We start from the raw sequence: 24,645 nt of genomic DNA, 5'->3' as shown, positions 1-24,645 counted from the left end.
CGGATGAAGCTGGGCGTGCCCATGATGAGGCGAGCGACGGGTAGGAGGTCAGGGCCGGTCGTCGCTTGCGGCGGATCCAGTCGAAGAGCTTGACGCGCCCACAGCCGTTGGGGTCAGGCTTGTTGTCGGCCGTGAGCGCCTGGGCGATCGTGTTGTAGGTCACCGCCGAGATGGTCGCGTTGTCCGGCCCTTCGACCTTCGTGCCGACGAGCGACGTTAATCTGCCGTGCCACCCCGCGACGTGCGGGGCGGCGTACGCGAACAGCTCAACAGGTGGTGTGCGAGTGCCGAGCGATTCTAAGATCAGGCCTGCCACTGGGCGGAAATCGGCCGTCCTGCCCGCTTCAGTTTCCTCAATTGGCTCGAATTTTGCTTAGTAGAAAAAAGAAGTTAAAAGAACAGGGGGACGGGGCGGCCCCCGCCAGCCCCGCTCGAAGCCAGGCAGCCCCGCTCGAAGCCGTGGCGGCGCAGGCTGCCACCGCTGCCCGGGCGCCCCGAGCGGCGGCGGAGGGCCGCCCAGGCCACCACCAGTGCCCCTCCCACCGGCGGCGCGGCGGCAGCGGCGCCGACCGCCCCTCCATCAGCGGTGGCGCGACGGCTGTCGTCGGGGCGCCGGCAGGTGCCGCGCGCAGAGGGTGCCACCGGACCGGCCGACGCGCGCCCGGCGGAACCTTCGTCGTCCACGGCGGGCCGAGCACCCCCGCGTCGCTTCTCGGCGCATTGGAGAGCAGAGGAAGCTGCTGGCGTCGCCGCTGGGATCGGCGGCGGCGCCAGCAGCGTTCTCGGATCTGAAGCCGACTTTGAGCGCCGATCGATCGATCTGAGGGCTGGCCGATGGGTGGCGCTGGGACATCGCCGCCGCCGCGGAGGCCGGCGGCGACCAGAGGAGCGGTTGGGGCGCGTGGCGCATATGTTACCTGCCAAGTGAGCATTCAAGTGTGCTTCGAGATTTATTCGAGATTTGAAACTTAGATTTCACTTTCCAGCGGGGAGGTGGCAGACCTGATCTTAGAATCGCTCTGCCGTTCTTGGAGAAGGAAGTTGACCGGCGCACGGGCGCGCTCTTCCGCCGCCTCGGCCCTCGAGGCAATGAAACCTCGAAGGGTCTGTGTCACAATATTCACTATTCACTATGTAGGAAGGCTCTCCACTCTGGTGGAGCCTTCCTACATCCTAGTACTTCCTAGGACGCCAGTGCGCACTTGCGGCCGGCGCACCGCCTCGCCATAGCACACCGTCTCCGTTGGCGACACCGGTCTCGGTCCGCCATCACGCATCACCCCAATGGCCCTGGGCTAAGAGCTCAGTCGAGCCCTCTTTCACGTCTTAGGGTTAACCTACGTACTCAGCGGCCGTCGAGAGCTCCCCGCCGCAGCTCCCCTCCCGCGCGGCTTGAGCCCGCTCGCCTCGTCGCCCCTTGCCTTGAGCCTCCCTCGGCCGCCCGCAGACCCTCCGCCTGAGCCGGGCCGCGCCTGGCCCGCCAGCTTGCGCCAGCGCTGCAGCGCCTCGGGCGCGTCCTTGTCCGCCTGGGCGAGGTACGCGGCGATCGCGCCGCGCCGCGAGGCGTCGTGCCGCATCGGCTCGCCGTAGTACACGTCCGCAGGGACGCACCGTGCCGCGGCTCGCGAGGCGGAGCGGTTGGCGGCGCGGGAGGCGGAGGAGCGGTTTCGGGCGGGGAGGCCCCTGCACTGCGGGCACGAGTCGGCGCAGCAGTGCTCGATCGGCGTCGCCGAAGCCAGGTCCCCAGTCTCGCATCCGGCGCAGTTGGACGCGTCGGGAGCGACGCACGCGACGGAGGTGTCGCCGTTCGGGCAGTGCTGCCGCAGCGCTCGGAGGGCGGCGGCGAGGGCGGCGGCGCGTGCGGCGGCGCGGCGGACGACGTGCGCGGGCAGACAGCGCAGCGCCGCGGTGATAAGCAGATTTTCGGCGACGCGAGAGCCGTTGGTGTTCCAAATCAGGTCGCGGCGGAACCTGTTGGCTAGCCGCTGAGTCCTTCCGAGCGAGGCGGGAGACAGCTTGTCGAGCGCTCCGACGACTGCGGCCGCGCCGGTGCTGGAGAGGAAGGGGCGCTCGGCGATGGTGAAGGCGATCTTTCGCCATGGGACGAGGCACCTGTTCACGGCGGCTGCCTGTGTAAGAGGCGCCGTTCACACACCCTCGCCACCCTCCGCCACAGGGATGAGGCACGGGAAGGGCAAGCCGACCGACCAGAGCTCGTCCGAGATCAGGACAGAGAGGGCGCCGGCCGCCACACCGTCGTAGAGACGGCGCGAGGAGGGCGAGTCGCCTGAGGCCGAGGTGAGGCCGAAGTGAGGGCGAGGTGAGGGCGAGAGGACGCCGAGAGGACGCCGAGAGGACCCGAGAAGTGCCGAGATGATCCGAGATGGTCCGAGATCGAGCCGCGAGCGGGGCGAGCCGCCTCTCAAGACGAGGTTGAAGCGCGACCTCGCCTAATCAGCGAGGGGCTCCTTGAGCGCGCCGACTGGCATACCTGGCGAGGCTGAAGCGCGACCTCGCCATCAGAGATCGGAAGGCGCCGCTCGAGCGTCCCGCGCGGCAGTTTGTGCTGACGGCGCCGCCGCACGCCGCCGGCTTTCCCGGCAGCGAGAAGGCGGAGATGTGCGCCGCCGGCAGGTCTTGCAGCTGCGGCAGCGCGGCCTGGCGGAAGGCGTAGCCGCGGGTGCCGCGGTTGTTTGCGCCGCCCTGAAAGTAAAAGCTCACGTCCCGCTCCTTGGAGGCGGGAGGCCGCCGGTGCGCGGCCGCCGCCTCGTCGTAGTTGGCCACGTACGGCGACACCACGGAGCAGCGCCAAAAGGCGGACGACGGCGGCTTGGCGACGCCATGGCTCTCCATGTGGCCTGTTCACGGCCGGAGGGGTGAAGAGACGCCGTTCACAGCTCTTTGCGACGGCGTCGCTCTCTCAATGAGGCCGACAATCGCGTTGCGGAAGGTCCGGCGGAAGAGCTCGTTGGGCAGCTGGCCGACCTTGGACCAGGGCGCCTGCTCGGGCGGCGTCTGCGTCAGCTTCCACGAGTTGCTGACGATGACGTGGTCTGCGCCGTCATGTCGCGCATACTGCTCGGTCGCCGCAACCGCCGCTGCCGTCGCATCGAGCAGCACCTGAAAGTGCGTCCCGTTGCACGATGCGCCCTTCACAGACGGCTGGAGCGCTGCGTTGAGGTAGAGCGGAACGACAAAGAGGAGGGCAGCCGAGGGCTGCGCCACGCGCCAGCGGTGCCTCCGCAGCTGCGCAAGCCAGTAGTGCTCTCCGGAGTACTGGTCCTCCTCAATCCTCTCTCCGCGCAGCCCACGCGAGCACGCCTCGAACCACGAGCCGTCGTCGAACGACGGCCCCTCGTAGAGGTAGAAGGGGAGCTCCAGCGCCGAGCGGAGCGCGTCGATGCGGTCGGCGTCCTCCTCCTCGTCGGTGGGCATTTGAGCGCAGCTTTGCACTGATCGCCTCGAGCAAGCCAGCTGTCGCGGCGGCCGAACCACGACACGCTTCGAGCGCCGGACTTTTCTTTTTGCACTTACAGGTATGAGTTCTTCTTGCTTCGGCACTCGTAACGGGGTAGGTAGGGTAGGTCTGGGCCCTCCCGTCGGGGTTTTCCCTCTCTTCAAGCTGGAATTTTCCAAAAAAGAAATTTTCCGCGGAAATCACGATGTCAACCCTCCCCAAATGGGTGATCTGATGCTTGTAGGGCTTGAGAGTGGCCTGCCATGTCACAAGAAGGACTGTGGTTGCAGGAGAGTACCACCAACCATCACTCTAGTTGGTATAGACTATAGTACCACACCTTCACCCATCGTGATTTCTTTTTTAGTTTCCATAAGTAAGGTAGGTAGGTAGGTAGGTAGGTAGGGGCAGGGGAGAGGCCGGCCGGGTTTTTCCAGAATTTCATCATGAGTGCCGCCCCAAGCAAAAAGAACACACACCTGTGGCACTTAGGGAATAAATCATTTCGCCAGTGCGCGAAAATTTCGGGGAATTCGCAAAGGAAGCTCATCCACTTACCCCCGAAAATAATTACTCTCGTGAGCTGTGAACAGACGCACTTGCCTTCGGGGGCCCCATTCCGCTAGGTTGGGCGTGCTTTCACGAGAGAAATTATTTTACAACAAAACTCCCTCGCACGACGCTGGGCACGGACTGGCGCGCGCTGGCACTCGTGTGTGTGACACATACACACAAACACAGGTAGGTAGGTAGAAAGGTGAAGAACAGCCAGGCTCGGACTGGACACCAACGCGGTATGGGTGGACGCTAGACAGATGATGACGGCACGCACGAGCGACACAGACACAAACAAGCTCACAAGACACACAGCCAGCTGGCTGCCACACACCCTGAGTTGGCGTACACATAACTCAGGGCCACATTCTTCCTGTCGCCCCCCCCAGCACTCCAAGGTGCCAAGAGAAACAAACAAGGGCACAACATCACAACAGACGACAGGAGGTAACATGCGAGGCTAGAGCAGCATGCTCCACCTCTAGCAATCTCGCCGGCCGGCGAGGCACGGATGAGACCGTGTGTGGGGTCTAGTGAGGTGTCTATGGACGCCCTCGTGAGGCCTCTGCGACGAATGCCAGCCGCGCTGCGGAGCCACACCCTTCGAGCCGCGTCCCGTCGGCACTGCCCCTGAGTGTGTCCCGCCTTGGCGGCACACACTCTCGACGAGGACAGTCCGGTCTGAGCGAGGCAGTCTGTACTCCACAACCTCCTTGGCTTTCCCCCGACGAGCGGCGTGCTATGCGGGCCCGCCGCGGGCGACGCGGGCGGCGAGCCGACGTGCGTGCCGCAGTCATACCCGGGTAGGCAGCGCTGGCGAAGCGAGGCGGTCGGCGCAGGCCCCCGGATGCGGTCGCAGCGAGAGAAGCGAGGCATCAGATGCTGTTGGAAGGGTGGGGAGCAGCCTGCCGTCGAGCGGCGCGCTGCGCAAGCCCGCTGTCGGCGGCCCGATCGGAGAGCTGGTAGTCGTGGTACTATTGTGTATTGAGCGCGCCATCGTGCCCGAGACGGCCCGCCCTGTCCCTGTAGACCCTCCCAGAGAGTTGGCGATGCTGTACAGCATGCCCAGAGCATACTGGACAGGCTCCCGTCGAGCGACGAGCCATGCTGGCTCGCCGGCGGCGGCGAGCTCGAAGACCCGCGCCGAGCTTCGCCGAGCCTGGCGGGCCCGCCCGCACGCCCGCGGCCGCAGGCAAGGAAGGCGAGCTTGCTGGCGTCTTTGGCAAGCGCTCACATGCCAAAAGACACCTCGCAGCGCGCGAGACGTGACCAAAGCGGCACGTCTCGGCGCCGCGAGAGCAGCCGGTCGACGTCGGCACCAAGCGCGCGGCCGCCGGGCGCCTCCGAACCGACAGGGGCGCCGCGGGAGTAGAGAGCACTCCACCGCCATACCGTTTTTGTGGCGGGGTCAATACACACAACGCTGGCACTCGAGAGTAGAAAAATAAGCGAGCGCTCCGCTGGGATTGATCGCGAAACGTGTGGCCTGCCGACACTCGGACTGCGTCGCTCACCGCCGGGGCGGGCGCCTGGTGGCGCCGCGGCGGAACGGAGAGACAGGCATCTCCCTGGCCCCATGCAGCGCATCTTTGGCAGAGCGGCCAGCAGAAGCCCCCGAAGCTCGGGCAGCAGCAGCAGCGGCGCCCGGCGCTCCTCCTCCACCGAGCGAGACTCGCGGGCGCAGCGCACCGAGCGGGTGAGCGTCGTCATGCCGGCTGGCGTCCGTCCGGGCATGGAGGTACAATTTGAGAACCCGCGGACCGGGCGGTACTTCAAGGCGGCGGTGCCGCCGGGCCTCTTGCCTGGGCAGACCTTCATCGTCAACGTCCTTCGCTCGCGGGAGAGCTCGCCAGCACGCGGGCGAGATGTTGTGCCGGTGGAAGTAAGCTTCCCTTCGGCCGCAGCGTCGCCGGGCAGGAGCGCGACGAGCCCCGCGCAGCAGGGCGGCGCGAGCGAGCGCGAGAGGCGCGAGGCGGCGGAGCTGGCGGAGGCTATGGCGGCGTCGCTCGCGGAGCAGGAGGCGGCGCAGCGGCGGCGCGCCGCGGAGGAGGCGTCGGAGCTGGAGCTGGAGGAGGCGACGCGCCTTTCTGCGGAGGAGGCGCAGCGCGAGCTCTCGTGGCGCTCCGAGGGGCAGTCCTGGCGCTCGGACGGACAGCAGTCCTGGGGAAGGGAGGCGGAGGCGGCCTTGCGCGCCTTCGAGCTCGCGGCTGCCGCCTCTCCGCCCGCCCAGCCTCATGGCCCGGGGCCTGGACTTCCCTCGGTCCAGTCCGAGGTACCCGTCTTCCCTTCAGTGCCGCGTGGGGTGCCGGGGGGCCTCCCTCCTGGGGCAGCCTTGGGAGGGGCGGGTCCTCAGCGGGTCGGGGCGGCGCAGGTCCTGTCAGTGACTCCGCTTCCCCCTTCGACGCCGCCTCCCGCCCCGCCGCCGCCCCCGTCGCCGCAACCATCGCCGCACACTCAACCGCAACAGCCGTCGCAGACGCCGCCGCCGCCACAGCCGTCGTCATCCCCGCCACCGCCATCGCCGCTCCCGCTTTCGTCGTCGTCGTCGCCGCCGTCGTCATCGCCGCCGCCGCCGCCGCCGCCGCCGTACCAACCGCCACCGCTGCCGGCCTCTCCGCCGCCGCCACCGCTGCCCTCGCTGCCGCCCGCCCCGAGCGAGCCTCCTCCCGTTCCTCCGAGCACCCCGGACCCTTCCCCCCTCTCTGCCCCCCTCCTCGCCACCCGCTCCCCGCTGCTGGACTCCCGCCCCGCCTCCCGCCCCGCCTCCCGCCCCTCCTCGCCCGTGGGAGGGAGCGGGGCCTCCTCGACCAATGCGAGGCAGCCAGAGGCGTCCCTGGCGGAGCAGAATGCAGAATGTGCCGTCTGCTTTGACCCTCTCCACGCCGCGCCTTGCGCGCTCTTCCGGTGCGGCTCCTTCCGCACGTGCCGCCACTTTCTGCACGAGGCGTGCGCCCGCTCGCTGCCCTTCCCCGAGTGCCCGCTCTGCCGATGCGCCTTCGACACCGTGCAGCCGCTCCCGCCGCTGCTCTCCGACCCTGCCGGCTGGTTCCGCGCCGTGGACACGGGTGGCGAGGCCGCGGGGCACGCCGCGCGGCTTTCGCGGCCGCAGGTTGTCGAGGCGCTGCTGGCGCAGCTTCCCCTGGAGCAGCGCTCGCTGGAGGCGGAGTTCGACAGGCGGTGGGACGGGTGGGCCTCGCCGAGCACGGAGGCCCCGGAGCGAGAGCTGCGCCGGAGACACCTCCTAGACACTTCCTAAAGACACCTCCTAGACACCTCCTAGACACCTCCTAGGCCCCGGAAGGAGAGCTGCGCTACGAGGCGTTCGCGGCGCCAGACAGCGGCGTGCTGGCGCTGGCGCGCTCGGAGCTTGCGAGGAGGCGGGGGTCGCGAATTCAGTTCATTGACTAGTCATTGGTAATGAATCAAGGCGCGTTCGCAGCTCGCGAGGAGGAAGCGAGTGGTTGCGCGCCGCACAGCAGTCCCCGACATCGCCACGGAGAGGTTGCGCTGGTTCGACTACTTTGACGAGGAGAGCGCCGGGCGACTCTCGCAGGCGGGCTCTTAAATGAGCTAATGAATGGTTGATATGAACCTATGACGACGGGCGCGGCGGGCCTGACTCACGTGTGGTTGATGTGAGCAGGAGGCGGTCGTGCGGGGGCTGATCAAGACGTACGGCCTCTCGTCGGACCTCGCGCAGGTGGTGCAGATGCGCGAGAACGTCGCCGCCGTGTGGGCGCTCTTTGTCGACGGCGCGGCCGATGAGGGCGACGCTTGCGTGACGCGCGAGGCGTTCCTCCGCCCGGCGGATGGGCTGGCCGACGCCATCATCGCCTCGCGCGCCACGCTCGCGCAATGCCGCGCGCAGCGAGGCGTCGCGGTGGCTTGTCTGTAGCGCAAGAAATAACAGCTGACCCGCACGTCGTGTGGCGTAAGGTAATCTCAGCCATCGCCAAACAGGCGTGTGTGGCACCGACGCGGATGGGAGAGAGGGTTTCTAGAGGAGGCGGCGGCTACCTACTACCTTTTGTACGTGAGAGTGAGAGCTGAGAGAGGGGCTTGATACTGTTGATGAAAAGCTACGCTCTAGCCGGCATCTCTGCAGACTGGTGCGCACACGCGCCACACCGACACGCGGATCGACTGCGTGCACGCGCTGCAATATGCAGCCATCACACACACAATCAGAGGCTCTCAAGTGAAAAGCCCATTCTCATGGCGGCCACGCGACGTCCGACGATCTGGTCGGCTGCCTCTTGTTCGGTCGGGCTGAGCTTCGCAGCGGTGGCGCCGGTGCTCGGGGTTGGCGAAGTACGCCCGGGTGGTTGTGGTGGGTCAACAGGTTGCGCCTCCTTCCCGAACCCCGAAACGCAAAGTGGGTCCCCGGTTGTACCGCCCAATCATAGGGACGGGCAGAGCGGCAGCCAAGCCACCTTTTGGCCGGCTCTGCCACGCGTGCCGTCAGCGGGCACATCACAGCCGCGAGCGTCGCTTCGGAGCTAAAGGGACACATGGAAGGGCATGCGCCGCGTCTAGCGGTGCCGTTGGCCCACGGGATGTGCATTCGCCACGCGCCAAAGTAGTAGGGGGCCACGTCCGCCGACATCAATGCGTATCGATCAGAGAAGACATGCACGTTGGCATTACGACCATGACCCGTCACGCCATGAGCGTTCGCGGTGAAGAAAGAAGTGTTATCTCGCGGCAAGTCGCGCGGGAGGCACCAGATCGTGTCGATCCGGACGCGCGGGCCACGACTTTGGCGCCGGGGTGGAGCGTCTTCGTACTTCGAGAGCGCAAAGGCTCTGCCGGCGGGCAATCGAGATGAACACGTCGACCCGCGGAGGCGTGTGCGGCTGCTGCGAGTCAGCCGGGACAAAGGCCTGCTTTGCAACAAGTAGGTGGCACTTGCTCCCGAGGACAAGGTGCTCATAGTTGCGCATGCATTGCGCCTTGTCAGACGATCGCGTGTGCGCCGAAGCGACGCCCCACTGTGCAGCCACCGTGAAGCTGGCGTCGCCCTCAAGGCACGGCTGAAGCGCGGCCGAAAGGAAGCTCTCGGCCTCGCAGAGGTACCCCACGCCCGGCATCGGCGTCGTGGCTCGGCAGCCACATGTACATGTATGTTGTTCACGGCAGCGCGCTCGGGACGCCCCCAGGCCCTGGATGTGAGGTTACTAACTGCACGGTGAGGGGAGGCGTCCCGGCGGTCTCAGGCCCAGTGAGGTAGTGCGCCAGACTATCCCGGATCCTGCTGAACAAGCTCCTCTTGTAGCTCGATCGGTCACACCGCCATCGCCGCCGACGAACGAGCGACGTCTCCCAGGGAGATGATGGAGAGGGGGGACGACACTGCTCGATCTACCCTCTGGGGTCCCTCAGCAGCGTGCACCTCGATCCTGTACCGTGTTTGTTATGACCCCCCCCAATGAACACACCAGTGAGGGAGGGCGAGACGGTCGAGGGGTCCCGCACCATGCGGAATCGACCCTATCAAGTGCTCAAGTGCTCAACTGCACTCCAAGTGCTCCAAGGGACGCGCGAACTCGCGACACGTCAAAGTTACGGCGTTGACTTCTTTTTTGTGATTGGATAAATAAATAAAAACGGACACCTGTCTAAAGCCGTACTGTGAGATGGGTAAAAAGGACAGGTCCCCCGCCCGTTTGTGATAGGTCATAGGAAATAAATAAATAAATAAATAAACAAAGAACCAGACAAATACCAAATTCCAAATCGCAAACATAGAAACCCAAAGCCAAACACAGAATAAACTCGTTGTGTGATTTTTTGGAGAGAGGGTCGAAGAAAATTCTTTTTCACAATACAATGTCGAGGCTGATAGAGGGAGAGGACCCAATCGTCTCTACTGACGTAGTGTCTCACGAAGTACGTGGCGCTTTTGCACACCGACTTACAGTATCAGACACTAGATAGATGCGGCGCATCGCACATGCCTTCATGCAGCACTTCACTCCTCTCTAACCAGCTGGCAGAGCAGCTCCTCGTCGTTGTGAGAGTTGGCGACCCGCGCGAGCACGTGGCCGTGGCAGCTGAGCGGCACGCAGAAGCAACCCAGCGTCTTGCCTCGCAAATCGCGCCGCGCCTGAGACAAGTAGACATGTGCGAACCGCAGCGCTGTGAGACGCGGCGCGGCGAGCGCGGGACAACCTCCGCCCTCATCTCCGCCCTCTCTGGCGCCATGAGCCACTCCGTGTACTGCCGAATCACGGAGCCACGGCTCGCGCCTGCTCACACCACCAGCTTGTGAAGAGGCGCTGTGTCGCGGCCCAGATCGCTCGCGGGCGCAGCGACTCCGCGCCGCCGCCCATCGAGAAGGGGTTGCCCCACCTACTCACAGCGCCGAGCGTGAAGAGGCGCCGTTCACAGCGCCGACCACCGCGAGGGCGCTGCCCCCCACCCCCACTTGACGTGCCCGCCGCTCACCTTCTTGCCCTTCGGGGCCGAGTCGGGACGCCCGACGTACACCTATGCTCAACCATGACTCGCCTGCGTCACTCGCCCTCAGGCGGCCTCGGGGCCGGACCAGGACCCGGCATCACCTAGTCAACCATGAGTGCCACTCCAGCCCTCGCCGTTCGGGGGCCGAGTCGAGACGCCCGACGGCACACCTTGCACTTGTTGTCGTGCAGATTGACCACCAGCGCCTAATCACATCGGGATGGCGGTCCCATACCAGCTGCCGCTGCCCTCGTCGGAGGATCCGGCGCCTTGATGTCGTCAGGGATCGGGCCAAAGTCGAGTGGGCCGTCGCCGCCGCCGCCTGAAATTGGTAACCAGGCGTCTGCTCTCCAATTCGCGTCAGCAATCACTCAGGTTGGTTGTTTGCCGGCGGGGCCGTCGCCCGCGTCCGAGCTTGGTGGCGGGTCCCCCCCCAAGAGGGCGGCAAGAGCCGCCTCCGCCTGCTGCTTGAGGCTCCCGCTCGCCTCGATCTCGAGCAGGTCGTTGGCGCGCGCGATCAGCTCCCCGACGCCGCCCTCCGCCTCCACGCCCAGCTCCTCGGCAAGCCTGTAGTTGACACTCCCACCGACTCACGAGGGAACCAATCTCACTCCTCCTCCCCGCCCAGCTCGGGCGAGCCTCGCCGCCACCGCCGCGTCCACAGCGCGCTCCTCCTCCTCACGCTGCGCCGCAGCGCGCGCCGCGCGCCGCGCGCCCGCCAGCCGCTCACGCTCTGCCTGCTCCGCCACCCGCCCCGCCGCCGCCTCGGCCGCCTCGGCCGCCGCTCGCCGCTCTCGCTCCCGCGACCTCTCTGCCTCCTCCCTCGCACGCTGCTCCGCCTGCTCCGCCTTTGCCGCGCGCCTGGCGTTCTCCTCCTCCGCCGCCGCCGCCGCGCGCGCCTTCTCCTCCGCCCTCCGCGCCGCCTCAAACGCCAGCTTCTCTTGCTTCTGCCGCCGCAGCTCCGCCTCGCGCTGCGACTCCTTCTCGCGCTTGCTGATCACCTTGTTTGCCACCTTCTTGGCGGCTGCCTCTCGCCGCTGCTGCTCCTTGACCTCGGGTCGGGGCCTGAGAGAGCACAGCCACGCCCAAAATCCGACGATAAGCCGCGCGAGCAGCTGCTGCAAACGCGAGAGCACGCTCGGCGGCTGCGGATCGCCGACTGCCGGAAGCAACAGCTCGTCGAGCGTCGGGGCGTCCCGAGGCGCCTTTCTCCGCTGACGGGCAGACGAGGACGGCGGCGCTGCGGCTTCTGCCGCGCCAGCTTCGCCTGCCGCGCCAGCTGCACGAAACTCCCAGCAGGAGGACTCGTCTGCCCAGATGAGCTCGGCACTTTGCGGACACACGATCATCCTGGTGCTGGCAAGCTTCTTGTGCCTCTTTCCAGTCAGGTGAGCAGCGACCATCTCGTCGGTCACGTCCACATCGCAGAGGCGGCAGCGACGGCTCATATTTCGCAGCGGCGCGGTGCCGCTGGCGAAGCACTATGCCACAGAAAAAGAATTTTTCCGGCCTTGTGTCTTTTTTAGTTGAACTGGAACACATGCACAGACACACAGCCCCTTCCCCTTCCTCAAGGGCGAGGACACGCGCAGGGGTCGCACTTCTAGCGAGGCCCACAGAGTGGGAGACTCCTATCACCGCCACTGCCACCCACGTGTCAGTCTGCCTGTGGTAGAAGAGACTGCCGGTGAGACGTCGGAGGAAGGTCGCTAGTCGAGAGAGATCGCCAGTGGATAGGGAGTCCACCGTGCTGCGAGCCTGTCGCTGTCCCTTGTCAGGAGCAGGAGAACTAGGAGAGCGCAACCAGTAGGAGGCCCGCGCTTGCCCCCGTGCCGCCGGGTGCAACCTGTCCTATACGAGAGATGGGATTCCTGTCGTGAGGGTGAACCCCCTGCCCAGCCCCCCTCCGTGTCGCGATGCGCTCCCCGCTCCCGTTCCCCTGTGTCCCTGATCGTCCTACAAGATCCTGCTTGTGCAGGTGGGGACCCTGTCCTTCTCCCACCCCTCGTTTGGCGTGTCCGTTGTATTTATTTATTGAACTGGAATAAATAAATAAATACAACGGACATCCCAAGCTAGGGCTGGGTCGAGGACAGACACGTCCCCACCTTTGCAGGATTTTGCAAAAGCGAGGGGGGAGGGCGCATCGCCGCGCGGAGAGGGCTGGGCACAGGGCACAGGGGATCTCTCTCGCATAGGATATGCACTCGGCGGCACGAGGGCAAGGCTGGGCGTCCTATGTTTGTGCTCCCCCCCGGACCCCTCGCTCTCGGGCACTAACCATCTGACCACTCATCGACGGGGCTTGGCGAGCGGCCGCGCTGCGGGGCAGGGCTGGTGAGAATGGGCTCTGGCCACTCGCCCGTGCGGTTGTAACCCCGCATCTGTCGGACAGAGGCCTCGACCGCCCCTCGCGGCAAGCTCTCGAGCATCTCGAGCAGCTCGCCCGCCGCCATCGCCGCCTCAAACTGCTCCCTCATGCCGAGCGCGCCGCATACCCTGCGGACCGCCTCCTGCTGCACCTCGTCCGGCGTATCGGTTTCATAGCCGGACGAGTCAGCGGAGGCGGCCCGCTTGGCGGGCGGAGAGTCGGGCGACGGCGAGCGCGACTGGCGCGAGGGCCCGCTGCCGCGCGCGGACAGCGCGTTCTTGTCAACGAGACGGGGTCCAGCATCGGCACAGCCCCTGGCACCGCGGCCCTTGCCGCGCTGCTGCTGCCCACGCTTCCTGCCCGGGTTAGGGACAGTGAAGGAGCAGCCGCGCACTCCGCCGCCGCTGGGCGGCGGCGGCACGCGCGCGGCGGCGGCCGGGCCCGCAGGCGCGGCGGGCTGGCCACCCGCGGTGGCACCCTGCGGCTGCGATGCGGCTGCGGCGGCGTACGTCTTGGGCGCCGGCTCCGCGGCTGGCGGCGCGGCGGCAGGGGCGGGCGGCGCCGCAGGGCTCGCGCTCGCAGGCGGCTCCGTGGCCTGCGCCTGCCGCTCCTGGCGCACAGCGCGCTCGAGCTGCGAGTGCGGGTGCAGCTGTACGATGACGTCGCCGCTCTGCGTCGCGGTGAAGGAGACCGAGTACGGCGCTTCGCCGTCGTTCTTCTTCTCCGCGTAGACGAGCGCGTAGTCGCACACCTGTCGTTGGTGGTCAGTGAAGATGGTCTCTGTGCAGCGCTCGGCGGAGCCGACGCGAGAGAAGTGCCGCCTGAACGCCATGCGTCAGGCGCTGTTTGAATTGTTGAACTGGAGCTGGAGAAAGAAACGCTGAAACATTTCTCCCTGCCTGCGCCCGAGTCGCCCAGCGAGTATCGCCCGGTGATATCGCCCGGCCATGTCCTCGCCGCCAGAGCTCGACCCCCCTCCCGACATCACCGCCCTACCCGACGCGCTCCTTCTCCACATCCTCTCCTACCTGACTGCCGCGGCGCTCGGCCGCTCGGCCGCAGCCTGCTCGCGCTGGCGCACGCTCGCGTTGGACGACGAGGTGTGGCGCGGCGAGTGCAGGGCGAGCTTCGGGCTCGAGAGCAAGACGGACCCGAGCGGCGGCGCGTGCGCCTCCTTCGTGGAGGCCGCCCGCCACTGGACGGACTTCACCGTCCGCACGTTTGGCGCCTCCCAGCCGCCCGCCGCTGCCCGCGCGACGCTGGCGCCGCTCTGGCAGAGCGCGCGCGAGGCGTGGGGGTGCGTGAGCCGCTGGGCGGGCGATGCGCTGCCCGAGGCGAAGGCGACGCTCGGACCGCCGGCGAGCGCGACGGAGTGGCAGCTGTTTGTCTCGCGGCTCGGGCTCGAGGGTCTGCAGGCTGCAGCTCCTCCCTCTGCACAAGCCATGGTGTGCATTCCTGCTGCGAACGAGTCAGTTGAGCGAGGAGCCTCCTCCCTCAGGCCTCCGAGCCGCTCCTCGCGTACCGGCTCCTCAGCGCAGTCCACGACGGGCAGCGAGTGGCCTCGGACGCAGTCACAGGCTGCGCCCGCCACCTCCTCCGATCCCGCCCTCGCCCTCCCGCCCTCGCCCTCCCGCCCTCGCCCTCCCGCCCTCGCCCTCCCGCCCTCGCCCTCCCGCCCTCGCCCTCCCGCCCTCGCCCTCCCGCCCTCGCCGCCGCCCTACCGACCCTCCCCGCAACCCTCCCCGCAACCCTCCCCGCAGCCCTCGCCGCAACCCTCGCCGCAACCCTCCCCGCAACCCTCGCCGCAGCCCTCGCCGCAGCCCTCGCCGCCGGCCCTTTCCACCGCCCGTCCGCCGCCCTTCCCGCCGCAGCGCTGCGCCAGCTCCGCGACTTTGTCGACCCGGACCTGCGCCAGGCTCTGCACGCCGCGGCGAGCGGCTGGTACTCGCACCCCTCGGGGTGGGAGGACGAGTGCCTCGGCCTGGGCGGCGGCTTCTCGGCGTACAACAATTTTGCCTGCTTGCGCCTGCTGCCGCTCCCTCTCGTTGCGGCGTGGACGGGCTTCCTACGCGCGCAGAGTGGCCTGCCGGAGCGGTTCCTCGTCGTCGCCGCCTGCTTCGGCGACGCGCCGCGCCTGCTCCTGTCCGACCTCGCCTCGGGCGATCTGCTGCTCGGACCGATCTCGCCGACGCCGCATCTCGAGGCGCGGCAGGTTGTGGCGGCTGGAAACCTGCGGCTGCTGCGTGTCGTGCCGGCCAGTGCGCCGCGCGGGCGCGACCTGCTCCTCCTGGCTCGAGGAGCTGTCCAGGACACCTCCACGACACGTCCACGACACGTCCCTCAGGCGCGATCTGCTCCTCTGGCTCGAGGAGCTCGGCCGCCGCCTCGAGGGCGGCGTGTACCTCGCGTCGCCCCTCGAGCCCCCCGACCCGCGCAGTGTCGGCATCTGCCTCTTCCCGCAGGCGAGGTCACCCGAGACCGCCCTAGAGATCGCCCCGAGACCACCTGTCTCGCGGTCTTCCTCTTCCCGCAGGCGGGCGAGAAGCACGTGAGCTGCGTCACCCGCGGCATCCGCGTGACCGCCTCCGCACTGTACGCGCCCGAGATGGCCACCTTCGCCTACTCGATCCGGCTCGCCCTCGTCGCGCCCGGAGAGGAGGGGCACCTGCCGGCCGCTCAGCGCGGCTTCGAGACGGCCGCAGCTGCCACAAGCGCGCGGGTCGGCCCTCCCACCGGACACGTCCACGACGCGTCCACCGCTAGCCCGCAGGCGCAGCTCCACACGCGCCACTGGGTCCTCAGGCAGGCCGACGGCGGCGCGGACCAGGCGCGCGGCAAGGGGGGGCGGGGGGGGCGGTCGGCCACGAGTGCAGAGCCCCTTCCTCGCAGACGCGCCCTCCTCTCCACAGGTGCACGGCAAGGGCGTGGTCGGCAATTTCCCGCTGCTGCGCGAGGGCGGCTGGCGCGGCAAGCAGCGCCACTCCGGCCGCGCGCGGGACACGTCCGGGACACGTCCGGGGCACGTCACCACAGGCGCGACGACAAGCAGCGCCACTCGGGCCGCATCGGGCAGGGCGAGTGGTGCGAGGGCGTGTTTGTGTACCAGAGCCTCAGCGGGCGCGGCTCGAGCATCTCCTTCGAAGGGTCGATCGACTTTGTGCCCGGCTCGCTCGAGGCGCCCGCCGGCGAGGAGTTCGCCGTCGCCGTGCCGCGCTTCCCCCTCCTCGTCGGCGCGGACGAGTACCTCTTCTGAGGGGTGCGCCTCTTCTGAGGCGCGGCGCCTCTCCGTCGGGGCTGGTCTCGGGTCATCTCGGATGATCTCGGGGCATCTCGGGCGCGCGCCGCGCCTGAAGCCGGCCGAGGTAGGAGGGTAGGGAGGGGGCACGGATGGTGGGCCTTTAGAGCGGGCTGTGCCGCGCGGCCGGGAGAGAAATGACCCGGGGATCCGACCTTTACTAAGCTCTTCACGTTCACCGCACTGACGACACACCGGCCCCTGACGCCCCCACTGCCACACTCGCGACTCGCCAGAGCCCAGACGAGACCCCAAAAGCGGAAAAGCAAAAGGCTCGCGCTCGTCCTCGTGGTACGTGGAGTCTAATGCTCGCGTCTCGCGGTGCAGCGAGAGGTCGAGGCAGAGGTCCTGGAGAGGTCAACCGCAATACGAACTAAACGAAGAAAGACGCCGCGCCTCTCTTTTATGGGCCACCGTCGCCGATGCGAAAACGCGTCTACAATACTGGAAAGAGACAGGAAAGAGAATGAATGGGACACTGTGCGTCTTGAACAGTCCCCACAGAGCTGACGGGACCGATCTCACAACTGATCGCCGGCTGCGACGACCTCGGTCGGCGTGATCTGATAGAAGGAGACCTCCCGCGTGTCGTGGAAGGTGGGGCGTCCGCCCGCCATCACCACGAGCAGCGCGCGCGGCGCGTAGAGCAGCGGCGCGAAGGGGTCGAAGCCGACCGAGACTGCCTCCGCCTCCGTGGCGCACACGCGGAAGCCGTGCGCGCTCTTGTGGGTGCACGGCCCGCCGCAGACGCGCGAGGGCTGGAAGTGGGAGGTGGTGCAGCCGATCCGGTACTCTGTCACGCCGTCCTCGATGTCGACGAACCGCAGCGACGGGCTCGCGCCAGCCGGCCGGCGCGTCGGAGCCCGGCTGGCGGCCGGCTGGCGACTCGAGTGCCGGCGGCTCGAGCGTGGCAGCGCGGCAACCACCTTGTACCAGCGGCGGCGGCGCAAGTCGCCCTGCTCGCGACGGACGTGCGACAGGTAGTCGTGCGACGCGAAGCCCTGCGAGAGGCTCTCCTGCGAAGAGAGCGCCCACTCGTCGGGCGGCGGCGCGACCGCGCCAAAGCCACCTCCGCAGCCGCCTCCGCAGCCGCCTCCATAGCCGCCTCCATAGCTCCCTCCACAGCCGCCTCCGCAGCCGCCTCCGTAGCCGCCTCCGCCTGCACCGCCGCCCGCTTGGACCGGCGCGGCGCAGTCGGCGCCATCGTCCGACCGCAAGCCGAGACGGCGCACGTCCCACCACGCCGCCTCCGGCGCGCTGAAGGGCACCCCCTCCGCCCCCTCCGCCCCCTCCGCCGCCGCAGCCTTGGCCGCGGAACGCTCGTCCGGCGTGCGGCCTGGCGGGCCGCGCCTCGGCGGGACGTAGCTGGGCGGCGGGCGGGCGAGCACGCACCTGTGCCTCTGCCGCCAGCCGAGGAGCGCCGACGGCGGCGGCTGCTGCACCCACGCGGCCGACATGGGCTGCTGCTGTGCGGGATGCGGTGCGGCATGCGGTGCGGGATGCTGTGCGGGATGCTGTGCGGGAAGCTGTGCGGCCCTGCCGACAGCATCCTCCCGCGCACAGAGCCCGCCGCCGTCCCGCCAGCGCCTCTCTCCTCGCCCGTGCGCAGCGTCCGCGTCGCTCCCTCCCTCGGGCGGCGCGCCGGCAGGCCCTCGCCCCCCCCACTCCTCCTCACGCCACCGGGCCCGGTAGTCGCTGTCGGGCGACGGAAGCGCCCCGGCCGCCACGCCCTCACGCTCCCAGCGCGCGCGCTCGCGGCTGCCCGTCGCTCGCGGCCCGCGCGGCGTCCCGGCGGGCGGGAGCCCGATCTCCCCGTGCTCCACCCGCCCGCGGACCCCGAGATCGACATCTCGATCTCGCACGCCGAGATCGAGCCGCTCCCGCGGCCCGCTCGGCGACAGGAGGTCGGCGCTGGCGGCGGTACAGCCTAGAACCTCGGCCACGCGCGCCGCGACGCGGCCACGGACGGCGGCAGGCCGGCCCCCGCCGCCGCTCTCGGTCGGCGCAGACGCGCCGCGGCTGCAAGGTCCCGCCGCGGAAGCGCCGCCGCCGCCTCCGCAGCTGGTGCGTCGCCGCAGCCGCTCCGCGTGGTAGGCGGCGTCCGACGCGAGCAGAGCCGCCTTGCGCGCCACGTCGGTATCGAGCGCGCTCCGCCACTGCCTCGTCAATGAGCCCTCCAGCCTTGAGCCATCTGGCTGCGAGCCGTCCCACCACGAGCCGTCCAGCCGGCGCGCAGGCTGCGGCGTGGCCACGCTGCTGCCACGCTCGCTGCCGCGCTCGCTGACGCAGCCTGTCGCCGCGAGCTCTCGAAGCATGCTGCATGCGCACCCGTCGACAGAGGAGGAGGTCAGCTGGGTTCTCTCCTCGAGCCTGCATGGCGTCGGAGGCGCCTCGGGACCCAGTGAATGCCTCCCGTCCACGCGCCCAACTTCTGAGCGACTACTGGACCTGCTGAGACTGCTGAGTGCTGTCGGCACCTCCTCACCCGTTCCGTCGCCCGTCTTCTCCACGAGCTGCGCACGTGCAGCTAGCAAAGCGTGGATGGGGTCGTCGGCAGCCTCGTCGGCTGCAACCAGCCTGGACCGTGCAAACCCTAACGCGGATCGCTGATTGGCTGCCACCGGTAGAGTTGATGTCAGATGTGTCGGATCGTAGTCCCACGCCTGCTCGACGGATGCTCGGGCCGGGCGACAGTGCCCCGGCCGTTGGGACATCGAAAAGAGAGAGTTGCTTGAAATTTATTTGTGCAGTGTGACACCCAAGGTGTTGGACAACGGTGACACGAGGGCTGGGGGTGTGAAGGGCATAACCATGGTTGCGTGCAGACAATGGAGATAGAGCAGCCCTGGAGCGGAGGCCCGCCCGGGGTATTCAGTTTGCCCGCCCGGGGTATTCAGTGTGTCGCGGGCGCCTAATCGGGATTAATTAATTCCGTCGGGGCGCCTACGAATTTACGTTTGCCGTCGGTGTTTCGCAAGCGCCTGGCGGCGGCTTGTGCTATGCCTGCTTTGGAGCCCGACGGGAACGCGGGAGCTTGGTCTCCCACCCTCCTCCCCTATATATAGCCTCTCACAGTCTGGCGACAGTGGGGGGTGAGTGCGAATTTCCGCAGTGTGTGCGTCTTCTCGCTTTGATAACACGCGGATGGTCCAAACCTTTACAGCTCAGCCCCTCGCATGTTACTGCCTAATCGCAGGTGTAGTTTATTTTTGCTTGGGGCGGGCCTGATGATCTGCAAAAACCTGGCCGGCCCCTGCGGTGCCCCTACCTACCTACCTACCTACCTACCTTACTTATGGGAAACTAAAAAGAAATCACTCGACCGGTGAAGGTGGGGTACTATACCAACTAGAGTGATGGTTGGTGATACTCTCCTGCAACCACAATCCTTCTTGTGACATGGCAGGCCACTCTCAAGCCCTACAAGCATCAGGTCACCCATTTGGGGAGGGTTGACATCGTGATTTCCGCGCAAAATTTCTTTTTTTGCTGGGAAAATTCCAGCTTGAAGAGAGGGAAAACCCCGACGGGAGGGCCCAGACCTACCCTACCTACCCCGGCATCAGGCCCGCCCAAGCAAAAATAAACTACACCTGGTAATCGTAACATTAATTCTCGCGCACGTCACTCTTGGCCGAGGAGAGCGGTCTGCCTCCACCCACCACAAATGCCCGCAGATTTGAGTTTTGGGACGGCCGTACTTTGCGCTCGGCCTGCTCGGCCTGCCATGCCCGCGCGCGCCTCGCCCGAGCGCAGCCACCCGCGGACCTCGCCCGAGCGCAGCCACCCGCGGACCTGGCCAGCCTGTTCCTGGCTCGTGCCCAGCCTCCTTCCGCTGCCGGCCTCGCAGTCCCGCCTGCCATCACGCTGCAGAGCCTGCGTAGACGCCAGAGACGCCAATTCTGCAGCCCACAGCCCTGGCAACTGAGGGCGAGGGCCAGCAGTATACGACGACGACGAAATCTCACACCCCGCGCTGGCCAGCGCCATCAGCCCCTCACGGCCCGGCCCAACCGCCCTTCGCTAGCGCCATCGCCTCCAGCGCCTCCAATCAGGTCGCACCTCTCTTCTTCAGCCAATGCAGCGGCAGCACCACGTCAGAGGCCGGGCCGACTGGCGGACCTGCAGCCAGCCATGCCTCCCCCTCCCCACCGGCAGGGCTGGTGGACTAACGTTAGAACGGTGTTGGCACGTTAACGGCTAACACCACAGCCGCAGAGGTGTTAGAACGTTCTAACACTGCCACTCGGGAGGTGTTGGCACGCTCCGTCAGGCGGGCGGCGGGGCGGGATGGGACCGCGCGATGCGATGTGTGCCTGCCTGCCAGCCTCCGCGTACCACCACTGCTCCCAGCCAGGGTGGCGGGCCGTCTAGCCTAGGCTGTCCGCCGCCTCGGCACCGCCCTCGCGCCGAGTGCGTCCAAACCGGACGCGGTAAGCGGGGTACAGAGTTGGTGTACAGTGCGCTCGTCTCGTTGTGTGCGTGAGTCATCTTACCTTGGACCCGCCTGTCTGGGGAGGGTAGGGGCTGTTGCTGCCCTTTGTTTTAGTATGTAAAGAACGCGCATGTAGCATATTATTCACTTCACACCCGCAGCTGCGATTGCGAACACATGTCCCATGGATGGGCGTCCCTCCGTTAAATGCGCCTATTCATTATCGTATCCCTCGTGCTCGACGCCCTCCTCAAAGTCGGCAATCGCCGTATCCACATCCTCCTCTTCCGCCTTTCGATACTTCTTGAGCGCATTCTTCAGCGGCGTCTTGCCACAGTTCTCGTACAGCTCCTCGAGCTCCACCCAGCGCATGTCGATGAATCCAGCGTCATTGCTGTCCTCTTTGAAGGTGCCTCGCGTGAGGTAGCACATGGCCTTGTCGGCAGCAGCCAGCCTGTTGCGCCGCTTCTTTGTGATGAGTTGCTCGGGCTCGCAGAAGCGCATGCCGAGCACTGCCTCAATCTTGAAGCAGAATGTCGGCACGACCGCATCGTCCGCACCGCCACCTGCCAGCCGCGCCTGGCGCAGCGCCGATGCTGCCTTTTGGCACCGGTAGCGAGCGCACATGGTGCGGTGCGCGTACTTGAGCAGGCGGTGCGAGCCGCAGTTGGCGCAGGGGCCCTGGGAGTAGGCCGCGCGCGGCATTGACGCGGACCCAGGTATTTTTCGGGTATACCTGGTGTTTTGCAGGTATACCCGGGTTTTACCCGGAGGGTGTGCCAACACCGTTCTAACGGCGTGCTAACACTTGTTTTGGGACTGCCGTTAGACTGTGCTAACACCGACCTTTGCGCCAAGTGTTGGCACGATCTGTAGTCAGTGCTCCCCCTGAGGGTGTGCTAACGTTAGTCCACCAGCCCTGCCCACCGGCTTGGATCGACCAGCTCCACCAGCCGTCTCGAACCTGGGGGGCATGTTGGGCTGGACTGTACCATTGCTTCTCGACATCCCACGGCGACAACTCCGTCTTCCAGGAACCGATCGAAAGAGAGAGGGTCCCCGTGCTCCAAATGCTCCTCTCGAGGTTCTCGAGGTGGATATCCTTTGGCCGCGTTGGGTAGCGAGGATTGGTGTGACGCGATCCACGCAGGCGTGTTTTCTGACGGCCGACCGTCAGTGCAAGGAGTTGCCCCTTCTCCGACTGCCCCGGCTAGTTCACGAGTTTCGCAAATGCTCCACAAAACTCGCGGCGACCGCCCGGGGGACCATTTGGCGACTCCTACCCACACCCCACCCCTGCCGCGCTCGATCTGGGAGCCACAGTCACAGAGAAATGTACAATACAACACTCTCGCTCACCACACACACTAGGCACGGGACTGGCGCGCACTGGCGTGTTTGGTTTTCTAAAAATCTCTCTAACAGGAGGACCGGTGCCAGAAACTCCACCTCGCACAACACTGCATGGGCACGGGACTGGCGCGCACTGGCACTAGCGAACACTAACAGAAAAGAGATTTCTCGTCCAGCTTCTAGTACATACATGAAAAAACCCGCAATGACTGTCCCCGCATACTGGAGCTGCAGCCTGCACTGGCCACTGCTGGTGCTGCCCGAACAGCCGCACGGTCGTGCGGGATACGCAAAAAGCACGTGCGTCAGCGAGACGCGACAAATGGCTCACGCTTTCCGACTGCGGTCGCGCTCGATCTCGGCCAGACCACGCTCACAGCGCCGCTACGCGACAGCTGCATGATGAACCGCCGGTCGAGAAAGAACGCCTTCCTCTCGCTCAGAGTGGGGGCCCGGTCGCCGTGCGGAACGTCCTTGCACACCGGGCCCGCGTCCTGCCGCTGCGCCTCCAGCGCCCAGCACAGGCGCGTGAGCCGCTGCTGGTCCTCGTGCTGCTGCGAGTCAACGCGCCACGCTCCGCTCCCTTTCTTCGCGTGAGCCGCAGCCCCCCGCGCGCGGCCCGCGCCGCGCCGCGCCTCCGACCCGGCCCGTGGCCGACCCCCAGCGGTTCGCGCCACCTCTGCCCGGGATGCTAAAGATGATGCGGCGGCGAGGGCGCTCGGGAGGGCGGCCATCGAGCCGGGCGTGCCGGCGGCCAGGCCGGGCGTGGGGTTGGCCAGGCCGGGCGCGTCGGTGGAGCCGAACGCCGCGGCTGCCCCGCCGGGCGTGTCGGCCGGCTCGTGCGAGTCGTCGTCGGACTGGGCTGCTGCCGACGAGCTGCCGCCGGAATCGGACACCGAATCGGCGTCCGAATCGTCATCACTCGTCACCCGGCTGTCGGAGTCTGCGTCGCTGGCTTCTGTTGGGGGCTTCAGAGCGAAGGGCTCCTCGTCCGACTCGGAGCTAGCGCCGCTCTGCCCCACGCCGGACTGCTCTGCGGGAGGATTCCCGGGGCTCGACGGCTCGAAGGGCGTCAGCACGAGGTCCGCGTGGGCGAGGGCGGTCTCCAGAAGCCACTTTCGCTGACACGACTCGGCCCCGCCGGCCAGGAGCCGTCCGCGAAGGTCAGGCGTGTGCCGCTTGGCGCAGCAGCCAAGACGGCGCCGGCCCGCCGAGAGGTCGAAGCGGAGCGCCGGCTGGCCGCAGCAGGGGTAGGTGCCGCAGTTGTCGCCATTTGCAAAGGTGGGCTGCTGCGGGTGGTAGGTGCAGTGCTCCAGCTCTGCGAGCGGAAAGGGCTGACCGCAGACCGAGCAGGTGAGGAAGTGGACGAGGGACCAAATCTTCCAGTAGAGGTCGCGCGCCGAGTACTGCTTGGCGCGCCTCGTCGCGGCGACCCACCGGCGCATGTCCCACGCGCGGTCGGCGACGTGCTCGGAGATGGCGTTTCCGTGGAAGTCGATCATCACCGGCGCCTTGGGGCACGTCTCCCACTCGCGCTGGCCGTCGGCAAAGAGCTTGTGGCAGTAGGTGCAGCGGTGGAGCACCGCCGTGTCTGGAGCGAGCTGCGCCTCGATCTTTGCGTCGTAGAGCCGCGAGACGAGCTTGTCCTTCTTGTCCCTCACCTTTTCGAGCTCGTCCGGCTGGAAGAGCTTCGCGAGCTCGCTCAGCAGCTCGTCGTTGAGGCAGGAGAGGTCGATGGGCAGCCTGAGGACGTCGGAGGCGTTCTGCTTGAAGTAGGCGAGGCACAGCTGTACCAGGTCGGGCATCTGCAAGAAGTCGGCCGAGATTAGGATCGAGACGACGGAGGAGGGGTCGAGCAGAGGCGGCGCGGACGGCTGGTGGATGTACTCCATCAGCCACTCGAAGATGTGCACGTCGCAGTGGACCGAGATGTCGACATCCTCGTGCCGCCGGTCGTCTGCCAGGTAGCTCGCAAAATAGTGCATGTGCTCGAGGAGCAACTCCCGCGAGCAGTAAAAGTCGCGGTTCACGCGACGGCCCTCGTCGCGCACGTGGATGATGATGACGTCCTCGGGGGGCACCCCGCCGCCGCCGGTGAACTCCTCTGGCAGCGCGCTGCTGCCACCCAGAGGCGCGCTGCTGCCGCCCGGAGGCGCGGCGCTGCCGCCGCCCGAACCTCGCGCAGCGGCGCTGACTGCCGCGGCGGCAGTGGTATCGATCGCCGCTCTGCCCTCAGGCGGCCCCTCCTTGGACGGCCCGCCGCGCGCCTCGCAGGCGGGCGCCGCCGGACCAGCAGAGTGCCCACGCCGTGTCGCTGCTGGTGTGGCCGCAACGGACCCGCCTCTGCAACCGCTGCTGCTGCACACGTCCCTCGAAGACGACACGTCGCTCCTCAGCGCCCCCTCACCCCTGCCCGCCTCGCCCCTCGCCAGCTCGCCCCTTGCCGGCGGCGCCTCGCTCCGCGACGATAGCGAGATGCTCGAGGCGGACTTGCTGAGCAGCCTCTCGATGGGGGCGACCTGCGCGCCCGGATGGGCCGGCGCCGGTCCAGCCGTGGCCGAGTGCGCCGTCGTGGCGTGTCGTGGAGCCGCACCCGAGGTGGCAGGCGCGCCCTCGCTCAGCCCGCCGGTCGCGCCCGGCGCATTCCCCGGGGGCGACGTCCTCCTCGCCACCGGGGTCGTGCTCGACTCGGCAATCCCGGAGGCTGGCCGGCCGGA

General features: G+C 67.3%; 9 protein-coding genes across 9 annotated transcripts in view; 3 read left to right on the top strand and 6 right to left on the bottom strand.

Moving 5' to 3' along the window:
- Positions 1–467: 467 nt before the first annotated feature.
- Positions 468–975, bottom strand: EMIHUDRAFT_358797 (hypothetical protein). The gene has a single exon (XM_005760929.1). The coding sequence runs from the start codon at positions 908–910 to the stop codon at positions 581–583; it is 330 nt and encodes a 109-aa protein (XP_005760986.1). The 5' UTR covers positions 911–975; the 3' UTR covers positions 468–580.
- Positions 976–1,337: 362 nt separating this feature from the next.
- On the bottom strand, positions 1,338–3,435 carry EMIHUDRAFT_105943 (hypothetical protein; the record flags this gene model as incomplete). The annotated part of the gene is made up of 4 exons (XM_005760928.1): positions 1,338–2,112; positions 2,255–2,287; positions 2,492–2,829; positions 2,896–3,435. 4 exons carry the CDS (start codon positions 3,433–3,435, stop codon positions 1,338–1,340), a joined length of 1,686 nt encoding a protein of 561 aa, XP_005760985.1.
- A 2,153-nt stretch (positions 3,436–5,588) lies between these two features.
- On the top strand, positions 5,589–7,907 carry EMIHUDRAFT_105942 (hypothetical protein; the record flags this gene model as incomplete). The annotated part of the gene is made up of 3 exons (XM_005760927.1): positions 5,589–6,284; positions 6,834–7,121; positions 7,656–7,907. 3 exons carry the CDS (start codon positions 5,589–5,591, stop codon positions 7,905–7,907), a joined length of 1,236 nt encoding a protein of 411 aa, XP_005760984.1.
- A 2,076-nt stretch (positions 7,908–9,983) lies between these two features.
- On the bottom strand, positions 9,984–10,572 carry EMIHUDRAFT_217251 (hypothetical protein; the record flags this gene model as incomplete). Its single annotated transcript, XM_005760926.1, has 3 exons — positions 9,984–10,118; positions 10,184–10,260; positions 10,566–10,572. 3 exons carry the CDS (start codon positions 10,570–10,572, stop codon positions 9,984–9,986), a joined length of 219 nt encoding a protein of 72 aa, XP_005760983.1.
- Positions 10,573–10,845: 273 nt separating this feature from the next.
- Positions 10,846–11,922, bottom strand: EMIHUDRAFT_217250 (hypothetical protein; the record flags this gene model as incomplete). Its single annotated transcript, XM_005760925.1, has 2 exons — positions 10,846–11,041; positions 11,405–11,922. The coding sequence occupies 2 exons, from the start codon at positions 11,920–11,922 to the stop codon at positions 10,846–10,848; spliced, it is 714 nt and encodes a 237-aa protein (XP_005760982.1).
- An 828-nt stretch (positions 11,923–12,750) lies between these two features.
- EMIHUDRAFT_217249 (hypothetical protein) lies at positions 12,751–13,677 on the bottom strand (the record flags this gene model as incomplete). The annotated part of the gene is made up of 2 exons (XM_005760924.1): positions 12,751–13,173; positions 13,465–13,677. 2 exons carry the CDS (start codon positions 13,675–13,677, stop codon positions 12,751–12,753), a joined length of 636 nt encoding a protein of 211 aa, XP_005760981.1.
- Positions 13,678–13,792: 115 nt separating this feature from the next.
- EMIHUDRAFT_105940 (hypothetical protein) lies at positions 13,793–16,098 on the top strand (the record flags this gene model as incomplete). Its single annotated transcript, XM_005760923.1, has 6 exons — positions 13,793–14,252; positions 14,717–15,103; positions 15,308–15,312; positions 15,379–15,564; positions 15,755–15,846; positions 15,879–16,098. 6 exons carry the CDS (start codon positions 13,793–13,795, stop codon positions 16,096–16,098), a joined length of 1,350 nt encoding a protein of 449 aa, XP_005760980.1.
- A 1,417-nt stretch (positions 16,099–17,515) lies between these two features.
- On the top strand, positions 17,516–18,269 carry EMIHUDRAFT_358796 (hypothetical protein). The gene has a single exon (XM_005760922.1). It carries the CDS (start codon positions 17,616–17,618, stop codon positions 18,069–18,071), a length of 456 nt encoding a protein of 151 aa, XP_005760979.1. The 5' UTR covers positions 17,516–17,615; the 3' UTR covers positions 18,072–18,269.
- Positions 18,270–22,233: 3,964 nt separating this feature from the next.
- EMIHUDRAFT_217245 (hypothetical protein) overlaps positions 22,234–24,645 on the bottom strand; it is a gene marked incomplete at both ends in the record, with an annotated part of 2,848 nt that continues 436 nt past the window's right edge. Inside the window, 4 exons of the mRNA XM_005760921.1 lie at positions 22,234–22,511; positions 22,587–24,159; positions 24,313–24,447; positions 24,601–24,645. The exon at positions 24,601–24,645 is cut by the window's right edge and continues 122 nt beyond it. Of these exons, the coding sequence (XP_005760978.1) occupies positions 22,234–22,511; positions 22,587–24,159; positions 24,313–24,447; positions 24,601–24,645 (2,031 nt within the window). The remainder of the gene's footprint in view (positions 22,512–22,586; positions 24,160–24,312; positions 24,448–24,600) is intronic.

The sequence above is a fragment of the Emiliania huxleyi genome (assembly GCF_000372725.1).
Source record: "Emiliania huxleyi CCMP1516 unplaced genomic scaffold EMIHUscaffold_73, whole genome shotgun sequence".
NCBI classification, from domain to species: domain Eukaryota; phylum Haptophyta; order Isochrysidales; family Noelaerhabdaceae; genus Emiliania; species Emiliania huxleyi.
Note: the sequence above shows the minus strand (reverse complement) of the source record. Positions and strands in the feature narration are given on the sequence as shown.

Excerpts from the sequence above, each read along its gene's own strand:
- EMIHUDRAFT_358797 (XM_005760929.1), bottom strand. The coding sequence starts at position 910 with ATGCGCCACGCGCCCCAACCGCTCCTCTGGTCGCCGCCGGCCTCCGCG.
- EMIHUDRAFT_358796 (XM_005760922.1), top strand. The coding sequence starts at position 17,616 with ATGCGGTGCGGCATGCGGTGCGGGATGCTGTGCGGGATGCTGTGCGGG.